The 12,002-nt window shown below is 41.1% G+C and overlaps 1 protein-coding gene across 1 annotated transcript in view; it reads right to left on the reverse strand.

The window, feature by feature from the left end:
- The window catches only part of DPYD (dihydropyrimidine dehydrogenase), an 884,509-nt gene that overhangs the window by 239,269 nt on the left and 633,238 nt on the right, over positions 1-12,002 (reverse strand). The window contains exon 17 of the mRNA XM_038745292.1: positions 314-434. Within this exon, the coding sequence (XP_038601220.1) occupies positions 314-434 (121 nt within the window). The remainder of the gene's footprint in view (positions 1-313; positions 435-12,002) is intronic.

Here is a 12,002-nt window from a genome sequence, read left to right on the forward strand (position 1 = left end):
TGCTGTGTGACCTTGGACAATTCCCTCAACTTCTCTGGGCCTTAGTTTTCTCATCTGTAAAATAGGGGATTAAATACCGATTTTCCTTCCTACCTAGCCTTTGAGCCCCATGTGGGACAGGGACTGTATCCAACCTGATTCTATTTTCTCAACAACGGTGCTTAGAACAGTGCTTCCCACACAAGAAACACTAAAGAAGTACCACAATCATTATTGATATTAAAATTAGTAGTATTACATATTGCTCCTATGCTCTGCTACTACAAGTTCACATCTAAGTAACTGCAAACATCTTTGTAGGTCTATTTCTTACCTTCATATGCAGCCGTTGCAATGCTGACGATGTCAGTGACATTTGGGGTCAACTTGGCGAAGAATGGAATCTGAACTGCTTGCCTAATCCAGCGACAGATGTTCCTAACCAGTTCTGGATCCTGTTCAAATAGATCAGATATATTCATTGCAATAATGATGATTATTATGCAATAATTAAGCATTGTGATAAAAATGTACAATGTCACATAAGACTAATCCAGCCTGACACCAATCAATTAATAGGATCTACAGAGCGCTTACTCTGTACAGATCACTGTACTTAGAGGAATGGGGTGGAAAACCTGTGAGCTCCTGATCCATTTAATCTCTTGAATCTTGTCTAATCATACATTCAACATTTAAAGGAAATGCACTCTTAAAGTTCATTGGAAAAAGGAAAATAATACGAGGAAGTATTATCATAGCTAACTGCAACAGTTGGGAGATGCTTGGGAGAAGCAGGGTGGTTAAAAAGAGCCTGGGCCTGGGAATCAGAAGACCTGAGTTTTCATCCCAGCTCTGCTCCTTACCTGCTGTGTGACCTTGGGCAAAGCACTTCATTCATTCAATTGTATTTATTGAGCGCTTACTGTGTACAGAGCACTGTACTAAGCGCTTGGGAAGTACAAGTCGGCAACATATAGCGACGGCCCCTGCCCAACAACGGGCTCACAGGCTAGAATGGGGAGACAGACGACAAAAATAAAACAAGTAGACAGGTGTCAAAACCATCAGAACAAATAGAATTAAAGCTATATGCACATCATTAACAAAATAAATAGAATAGTAGATATGTACAAGTAAAACAAATAGAGTAATAAATCTGTACAAATAAATACAAGTGCTGTAGGGAGGGGAAGGAGATAGGGCATAAGGGAGGATGGGAGGAGGAGAGGAAATTGGGGGTTCAGTCTGGGAAGGCCTCCTGGAGGAGGTGAGCTCTCAGTAGGGCTTTGAAGGGAGGAAGAGAGCTACCTTGGCGGATGTGTGGAGGGAGGGCATTCCAGGCCAGGGGGAGGACGTGGGCCAGGGGTCGTCGGAGGGACAGGCAACAACGAGGCATAGTGAGGAGGTTAGTGGCAGAGGAGCGGAGGGTGTGGGATGGGCTGGAGAAGGAGAGAAAGGAGGTGAGGTAGGAGGGGGCGAGGTAATGGACAGCCTTGAAGCCGAGAGTGAGGAGTTCTTGCTTGATTCGTAGGTTGATGGTCAGCCAGTGGAGATTTTTGAGGTGGGGAGTAACATGCCCAGAGAGCTTTTGTACAAAGATAATCCAGGCAGCAGAGTGAAGTATAGACTGAAGTGGGGAGAGACAGGAGGATGGGAGATCAGAGGAGGCTGATGCAGTAATCCAAGTTGCACTAAACATTTTCTGATATGCACCTAGGTTCATCAGTTAACTAACACTAGCCCAACTGATGTCCACTGAAAATGCATCTCCTAAAATTTACATTCCTTAAGAGACATTCCCAACGTTTCCTGAGATTGTTCAAAAGAAGAAATCTTCCAATAGCTAAAGTAAAATACTGCATCAAACTTGAGTTACAAAGCACCAGGAATAAAACTTCCACTTCAGGCAACACAATGTTAAAAAAACAAGGTAATGAAATTTGTTACGATGTTCACAGTTCTCTGGGAGTTCATGTAGCCAGTCCTAAGTAAAATGCCCTTTAAGATTAAGTTTACCACTAACTTCAGTGTTATATAGTGTCTGGGATGTTTTAAAGCCCTTATCACACTAAGACAAATTTCTAATAAAAGGCCTATTTAATCTAAGCAAATATTTCCCCATTTTCCAGGTTTATATAATTCAGTCCCAGGATACAGACAGGACTTGAGCAAGCTTGCTGCTGCTGCTGTTGTGTTTTTTTTAATGTTACAAGGATCACTGCAGTTTTTTCCTAAACCCTTACCTACTTCAAATAAATGATTAATATGACAAAAATGAGATGAAAAAAAATCAAATCAATGTGTTTAAAAGCTAAAAGAGACACTTTCAGGCTTCCGTAGCCTGTGATTTTTCAGGCTTTTACTTGCCTCTTGGGATAAGTATCATTTCTAGGGCAATCAGTTATCCTTCCCATTGAAAACAACTTAGCTGCAATAATGTTCTTTGATTCTAACACATACAATAGTTCTTTTTTCATTACTTTTAGTGCAAAATTTATTCTGACAGCTACTGAAAATGCTCTTTGATAAATTACCTTGAAAAATGCAATCGTAATTCATGATTGAGCTCAGTACTGTTATTTTAGCAAGTTAAAATGTTTGCAGAATAAAATCCTAAAGATGTATCTTCCTGTGAGCAATACACAGATGTACATTTTGACACATATATGCACACATATATATATGAGCATATACTCTCTCTCTCTCTCTCTCTATATATATATATAATATATTTTTCTGTTCACTTCATGACCCTTAAAAATCAAATGTTTGAATTCTAGTACTTATAACCTTTAGAAAATATCCTTTGGTTCATCTAGCTGCTCAGATCCATTGTCTTGACTTTCAGCAATTGTTTTTCATATTGAACACACATTTAGCCATGTAAAACTCTGTTGATTGTTATACTTTTGGTTCAGCAGAATTTTAATCTAACAGGAAATCTTAGGCTTAGATTGTTTCTTTTCAGCACAGTAATTTCTCCATCAAACATAAATATTTCAAAACAGCTATATAGATTGGTTCTAAAGAGTGCAGGCTGCACATTATGAACAGTAAAATCCTAGGATGTGGTTGCTCAAATTCTCTCTCAAACAAATGGAGATCTGCCCCAACCTATGCACTGTTCATGAAATATTTATGGTCACTACATTGGCATTATGAAGGCAGTTGCATCTTGGCACCTTTCATTTTTTAGTTATGCATTTCCATGGGACGGAGCCAAGGAATGAAATCAACTCCAAAAGATATGAATTGCAGAACTTTCATGAAAGCTTTCTTTAAGGCTGACGTGGACAATCATTCCAACATCAAATCACAGTCTTTTAGACTGTGAGCCCACTGTTGGGTAGGGACTGTCTCTATATGTTGCCAACTTGTATTTCCCAAGCGCTTAGTACAGTGCTCTGCACACAGTAAGTGCTCAATAAATACGATTGATGATGATTGATGATTCCAACATCAAATCACCCAAATACCACATAAAAGTGGCAGGTGTCGGTTTCACCCGCCGGTCTCACCTCCACAACATCGCCAAGATCCGCCCTTTCCTCCCCATCCAAACCGCTACCCTGCTGGTTCAATGGCTCATCCTATCCCAACTGGATTTTCTGTATCAGCCTCCTCTCTGATCTCCCATCCTCCTGTCTCTCCCCACTTCAATCTATACTTCACGCTGCTGCCCGGATCATCTTTGTGCAGAAACTTTCTGGGCATGTTACTCCACTCCTCAAAAATCTCCAGTGGCTACCAATCAACCTACGCATCAGGCAAAAACTCCTCACTCTTGGCTTCAAGGTCAATCATTTCACCCCCTCCTACCTCACCTCCCTTCTCTCCTTCTCCAGCCTAGACTGCACCCTCCACTCCTCTGCCACCCCTAACCTCCTCACTGGGCCTCGTTCTCGCCTGTCCCGCCGTCGACCCCTGGCCCACGTCCTCCCCCTGGCCTGGAATGCCCTCCCTCCTCACATCTGCCAAACCAGCTCTCTTCCTCCCTTCAAAACCCTACTGAGAGCTCACCTCCTCCAAGAGGCCTTCCCAGACTGAGCCCCCTCATTCTCCTGCCCCTCTTCCCCCTCCCCACAGCACCTATATATACGTTTGTACATATTTATTACTCTATTTTACTTGTACATATTTACTATTCTATTTATTTTATTTTGTTAATATGTTTTGTTTTGTTGTCTGTCTCCCCCTTCTTGACTGTGAGCCCGCTGTTGGGTAAGGACTGTCTCTATATGCTGCCAACTTTTACTTCCCAAGCACTTAGTACAGTGCTCTGCACACAGTAAGTGCTCAATAAATACGACTGAATGAATGAATGAATGAAAGGTGGCCTGATAATAACTATAACAAAGTAAAAACATTTCTTAGATCCAATGAACTGAGAAGCAGTGTGGCTCAATGGAAAGAGCACAGGCTTGGGAGTCAGAGCACCTGGGTTTCAAACCCAGCTCCTCCATGTCCCTGTTGTGTGACCTTGGGCAATTCATTTAACTTCTCTGTGCCTCAGCTCCCTCATCAGCAAAATGGGGATTCAACAATACCTGTTCTCCCTTCTACTTAGACCTTAAGGCCCATGTGGTGCCTGATTATCTTGTATCTACCCCAGTGCTTAGTACAGTGCTAGGCATATAGTAAGCACTCAGCAAATATTGTTGTTATCATTATTATTATTACGATTAATAACTTTGTATATTTGTTAGTTTGTTATCAAAACTACTGATCATTTTGTCTATTTTCTCAGGCCTGGCTTTACTGATTCTCATCCTGCCTCCTGCAATCTTAAACATGCTTCCTTAACTCTGTGCTGGAACAACTGAAACATTCCTAAATGTGTTCTATAAGTTCTCTCTCTTTTCATCGTTTACCGGTACCCCTATATCTATTTCTAGGTCTTATCATTTGTTATTTTGGTACTATAATTTGATTGATGTTCTTTTCATTCAGACAGTCTGCCAAGTCAGGCTCTGACTGATCACCATGCCTGGCAGAAATCAAAACCTGTATTTCCAGCATAAAAGAAATCACTGCCGACCAAGCAGAATTCATGAATTTGATGAATGTACTCTGCTCACTAAAACTCAGTTTATTAAACTGGTGTCTGTAGATTGTAAGCTCCTTGCAGGCAGCGATCACATCTACCAATCCTGTTGTATTTTTTTTTCTAAGTGTACAGTGCTCTGGACACAGCCAAGTGCTTGATAATACTACAATTAATAACTAGATTTTCTAACGCATTTAGGAATCGAGTGGTGCAGCTACTACAAAAGAGCAATCCTGGACATTTAAGTGTGTTAATTAGCTTCACTTATTGACACTTTTATCTGGTCCCAATATACTTCTGTAAATTTTAAAAGTCATTAAGAATGGCATTTTAGCCTCCTGACCTTTTCAAGTTCAAGCTGGGTCGCAGCAATATTTAATCGACACCTAATGAACTTGTGTTTGTTTTATCAGGTGTACACATGGGAATTCACTGAAATTATACTGCTGCACTTCGAAAATTGAATCTAAGGATTGAGAACAGTCAAGGAGAAAGCTTTAAAGATTTTTCAACTGTTAAAAAAGAGATGTCCCTTTCCTTGATATATACAAGGTAAAACTCGAGTTTTCATGTACAGAATGTTATGAAGACTAAGGAAATTATTTCAGTCATGCGGTCACTTTTGCAAAAGTAACTGGTTTGCCATACCCGAGTTGTATGGACTGTATACAATTTTTAGAAACCATTAGGTTATTAAAAATATTCATTCATTCATTCAATCGTATTCATTGAGCGCTTATTGTGTGCAGAGCACTGTACTAAGCACTTGGGAAGAACAAGTTGGCAACATATAGAGACGGTCCCTACCCAACAACGGGTTCACACTGAGTTTTAATGGAAACTGCAATACCACTCTGCCACTTGTTCCTCAACTAACCATTTCCTTATGCTAGCTTCACCCTCGATCACCAGAGAAAATTAACACAGTACTAAGGACTTCAGAACTTACAGTGTTCTAGCAACTGTATTTATTAGGCACTCATTGGGTGCAGTGTATTGTACTAAGCACTTAGGAAAGTAATTTCATTGGGAAATAAATTTAAACTTACTAATTCCATTTCAAGTATCAAAACAAGGAGGAAGTGGATATTCTAGCAGCAAATGAAGAATAAAAAAGGCACATATCAAGAAACCCAAACACCTGTACAAACCGTGTCTTCCTCTCAAATGAAGGAAATGGAGGCTCATATGCAAGGTACCCTGCCAATATGGAGGGGGGAAAAATGCAAAAAAATCCACACCACCATGAGTAGAACCACTGATAGACAGCAGCAGTGACAAATCATGACAGTTCTAAGTGAATAGTACCATGTATTGTTAAAAAGATCAGTTGGATCTTGTAGACCCAATCCGACGGTAGACTTTAGATAACATCTCCATCATCCCCGTCTCACGAGTCTGTAACCTTGGCATTTTTACTGACTCATCTCTCTCAGCAGCGTGGCTCAGTGGAAAGAGCACGGGCTTTGGAGTCAGAGGTCACGGATTCAAATTCTGGCTCCGCCAACTGTCAGCTGTGTGACTTTGGGCAAGTCACTTAACTTCTCTGTGCCTCAGTTCCCTCATCTGTAAAATGGGGATTAAGACTGTGAGCCCCATGTTGGACAACCTGATCTCCTTGTATCCCCCCAGTGCTTAGAACAGTGCTTTGCACATAGTAAGTGCTGAACAATTACCAATATTATTATTATTGTTATTATTCAACTCACGTTTTCAATGTTACCAAACACTGTTGCTCCTATCTAGACAACATCTTTAGCCTCCACCCTTTCCTCTTCATCCAAACTGCTACTAACCTGATCCAAGCACTTATATCCATCTTGACTACTTTCATTCATTAAATCGTATTTATTGAGCGCTTACTGTGTGCAGAGCATTGTACTAAGCGCTTGGGAAGTCCAAGTTGGCAACATAGAGAGATGGTCCCTACCGAACAACGGGCTCACAGTCTAGAAGGGGGAGGCGGATGACAAAACAAAACATATTAACAAAATAAAATAAACAGAATAGTAAATATGTAGTAACGACTGTGGCATTTGTTGAGTACCTTCATTCATTCTTTCAATCGTACTTATTGAGCGCTTACTGTGTGCAGAGCACGGGAATAAGCGCTTGGGAAGTCCAAGTTAAGACTACATCAACTTCATTGCTAACTTCCCTACCTCTTGTCCCTCCCCACTTCAATCCGTACTTCACTCTGCTACCCGTATTATGTTTCTCACAAAAATTTTGGTCCACAACTCCTCACAAACCTCCAGTGGTTGCCATCTATCTCTGCTTCAAACAGAAACTCCTTACTGTCAGCATTAAGGCCCTCAATCAGCTTGCCCCTCCTATCTTACCTGGCTGATTTCTTACTACAACCCAGCACACTCAGATCACTCCTCTAATGCTAACCTACCCACTGTAGGTTGATTTTGTCTATCTCGATGTTAACCCCATTCCACAACCTCCCTTTGGCCTGGAACTCCCAGCCCCTCTTCACATCTGACAGACCACCACTCACCCTATGTTCAAAGCCATCCAAAAGTCACATATCTTTCAACAGGCCTTTTCAAAGTCGTCATTTTCCCTATTATCATTATTATTAAAATTCTATTGAGTACTTATTGTATGCAAAACACTATACTAAGCACTTGGGAGAGTAGAATGTCAGACACATTTTCTGCCCACAGTGAGCTCACGGTCTAGAGAGGAGACAGAAAATAGTATAAATAGATAAATAAATAAATAAATTACAGGTAAATACAGATATATACATATGTGCTGTGTACTTCACCTGTGTAATTGACCTCACTTCTGTGTCATCTATGTCTTTGGATCTATACTCCTTTACACACTTGATATCCACCTATCCTCAACCCCACAGCTTGTCATTATCCTTCCTTCTTGGGAATGGCTCTGGGAGATAGCCCTTAATCAATCAATCAATCATATTTTTTGAGCGCTTACTGTGTGCAGAGCACTGTACTTAGCGCTTGGGAAGTACAAGTTGGAAGTACAAGTTAACTCCTGATTCTTCGTTACAGTGTGGCCAAATGGAAAGAGCACCAGCCTGTGAGTCAGAGAACTTGGATTCAAATTCTGGCTCTGATACTTGCCTAATGTGTGACCGTGGTAAAGTTACTAAACTTATTTGTGCCTTGGTTTTCTCACCTGTAAAATGGGGATTTGATGCCTGATCTCACGTCTACTTAGACTGTGAGTCTCCTGTGGGGCAGGGACTCTATCCAATCTTGTATCCTTACCCGTACTTAGTATCATCATCAGTGGTTTTTATTGAGCACTCACAGCTCTAACACTTGTCTGCTGTGTGACCTTGGGCAAGGCACTTCACTACTCTGGGCCTCAGTTCCCTCATCTGTAAAATGGGGATTGAGACTGTGAGCCTCACGTGGGACAGTGACTGTGTCCAAACCAATTAGCTTGTATCCACCCCAACTCCTAGTACAGAACCCAGCACATAGTAGGTGCTTAACAAATATCATAATTATCATTAATTATTATTACAGTAGAGTTAGTAGACACATTCCCTGGCCACAACGAGTTTACAATCTAGAGGGGGAGAAATACACTGATATAATACACTGATATACACTGATATACACTGATATACACTGAAATACACTGATAGACTGGGGAAGCAGCGTGGCTCAGCGGAAAGAGCCCGGGCTTTGGAGTCAGAGGTCATGGGTTCGAATCCCGGCTCTGCCACTTGTCAGCTGTGTGACTTTGGGCAAGTCACTTCACTTCTCTGGGCCCCAGTTACCTCATCTGTAAAATGGGGATTAAGACTGTGAGCCTCTCGTGGGACAACCTGATCACCCTGTAACCTCCCCAGTGCTTAGAACAGTGCTTTGTACATAGTAAGCGCTTAATAAATGCAATTATTATTATTATTATTATTATTATATAAATAATTTACAATATATAATTTATATATTATTATTATTATTATTATTATGGTATTTGTTAAGCACTTACTATGTGCCAAGCACTGCTCTAAGCACTGGGGTAGATACAAGGTAATCAGGTTGTCCCATGTGGGGCACTCCCCATTTTACAGATGAGGTAACTGAGGCACAGAGAAGTTAAGTGGCTTACCCAAGGTTCATTCATTCATTCAATCGTATTTATTGAGCGCTTACCGTGTGCAGAGCACTGTACTAAGCACTTAGTACACAGGTCACACAGCAGACAAATGGCAGAGCAGAATTAGAACCCACGTCCTCTGACTTCCTAGCCTGTGCTCTTTCCCCTAAGCCATGCTGCTTCTCACAAGTTTACAATCTAGAGGGGGAGAAATACACTGATATAAATAATTTATTATACTTAATGTGTAGATATGAATCATATCTATTGAACCCTTACTCTCCGCACAGCACTGTACTAAGCACTTGGGTGAGTACAATATAACAAAGTTGGTAGACAACTTCCCTGCTCACAACAAACTTGCAGTCTAGAGGAAGTTAACAATCTATAAAGTACTGTTGGGTAAATATCAAATGTCCAAATGTCGCAGATCCCAGGGAGGTGCTAGGCATTTAGTAAGCATTCAACAACTACAACTATTGTGATTACTTATGTGAAATTTCTGCCCCACCAGCATGTTAGACAACAAAGATTTCTGAATAGGATTGTTTTGACTACATTCCCCTTCAACTTTTCATTCCTGTGAACTTAGTACAACCTTCTACCCATACTGGGCACTCAATGACTATTGTTCATAAGTGATAAAGCTTGATCTTTCTTTTCTCTTACTCATCTAAAATTATTTACAGGAACAAAATCTGGATCAATAGATTTATATCCATGTGGGACAGAAGCCGTATCCAACTGATTATCTTGCAACTACTATCTGCTTGGCATATAATAAGCACTTATCAAATACTATTAGCAGCAACAGCATCATCTCCACTATCTATTCATCTCAGCATGTAGGAACCCCATAAAATCATTTCATTTTTCCCCATTTAACAAAAGATGTAGCATTTCTGTTTATATCCGAATACCCCAAATTGGACTAAAAATTGAACTTGGGCTTTTTTGAGACTCAGGTAAGGTGGTCCTTATCTTTTTTTATTGCATTTGTCAAGTGCTTACCATGTGTCAGGAACTGTACTGTGCGCTGGGTTAGATACAAGCTAATCAGATGGACATAGTTGATGTCCCAAATGGGGCTCACTCATTTTACAGAAGAGGAAACTGAGGCACAGAGAAGTGAAGTGACTTTCCCAAGGCCGCACAGCAGACAAGCGATGGATCCGGGATCGGGACCCAGGTCCTCTGACTCCCAAGTTCGTGCTCTTTCCACTAGGCCACCCTACTTCTCATGGTCTTGTCAGAATATGCCACTAAGATGTCTGTCTGATAGGCCTATATTCCAAGATTCCTGTCAGTTTAATGGGGTCACTTTGCAGATCTTCCTGTGAGGAAGAACTGGGCTCCAAGCTGCACAAACATTCATTCAATCATATTTATTGAGCACTTACTGTGTGCACAGCACTGTGCTAAGCACTGCTGCAACCCCCAGAATTTCCTTAAAATTGTGGCCAGCTGAGCCACACTGAATCCTAGTGATTGTCAACCTCTCTGCTAAGAACAACAGAAAAAATTCAGTGGGTAATGAAGTGGCTTTGTTCTGCAGTCTACTGATTCACTGTAGATAAGGACAAGTGAGTGTTTCAGTATACAATGGGAGTTTTTGTTTTTAGCTGACTCCATTTGTTTGACTTCAACTGATTTGTTTTCTTCCTGCACAGTATTAGTGTAAACAGTGTTCCAATTGGTAACCTTCATACATCTTTGGCAGTGCTTCCTTACCTTGCAGTTTTGCATGTAAGAAGAAGGAAAAAGGAAAAACAGAGGAAATGGCTTTCTAGTCCCTTTCTGCTGTGAATGATTAGCACAACACAGGGAGGAGAGGAGACATTCTGCCCTGAGATGCCTGTTACATGGCTATTAGAACAGTGAAGACAGAATCAGGAGGTTGTACATCTTTCCTGCAAGTACCCCCTCTCCATCCCCCTCATCTTACCTCCTTCCCTTCCCCACAGCACCTGTATATATGTATTTATGTTTGTACATATTTATTACTCTATTTATTTATTTTACTTGTACATATCTATTGTATTTATTTTATTTTCTTAGTATGTTTGGTTTTGTTCTCTGTCTCCCCCTTTTAGACTGTGAGCCCACTGTTGGGTAGGGACTGTCTCTATATGTTGCCAACTTGTACTTCCCAAGCGCTTAGTACAGTGCTCTGCAAACAGTAAGTGCTCAGCAAATATGATTGATTGATTGATTGATTACTATGAAATATGATTCAATCAATGATATTTACTGAGTGCTTACTGTACGTGTAGCACTATACTGAAGACTTGGAAGAGTACGAGTGTACGAGAGTACTCCTCACTCAAGTCCTTCCTCTGACCTGGAACGTCCTCTTCCTTCGCAGCTGATGGACGATCACTCTCCTTACCTTCGAAGCTTTATTAAAATCACACCTCCTCCAAGAAGCCTTCCCCAACAAAGCTCTCACCTTCCCTACTCCCGCTCCCTCCTGCATCACCCTTACATTTGATTCATACCCCTCAAACACTTGATATTTACCCCACATATGATGATGATGATGTTGGTATTTGTTAAGCGCTTACTATGTGCCAAGCACTGTTCTTAGCACTAGGGGAGATACAAGGTTATCAGGTTGTCCCACGTGGGGCTCATAGTCTTCAACCCCATTGGACACATGAGGTAACTGAGGCACAGAGAAATTAAGTGACTTGTCCAAGGTCACACAGCTGACAAGTGGTGGAGGCAGGATTAGAACCCATGATCCCTCACTCCCAAGCCCGGGCTCCTGCCACTAAACCATACTGCTTCTCTTATGTACCTAACTGTAATCTATTCTGATTTTGGTTTTCCCCTCTAGACGGTTAGATTCTTGTGGGCTGGATCTATCTACCAGCTCTGT

This window comes from Tachyglossus aculeatus, chromosome 4, assembly GCF_015852505.1.
Source record: "Tachyglossus aculeatus isolate mTacAcu1 chromosome 4, mTacAcu1.pri, whole genome shotgun sequence".
In the NCBI taxonomy this organism is placed as follows: domain Eukaryota; kingdom Metazoa; phylum Chordata; class Mammalia; order Monotremata; family Tachyglossidae; genus Tachyglossus; species Tachyglossus aculeatus.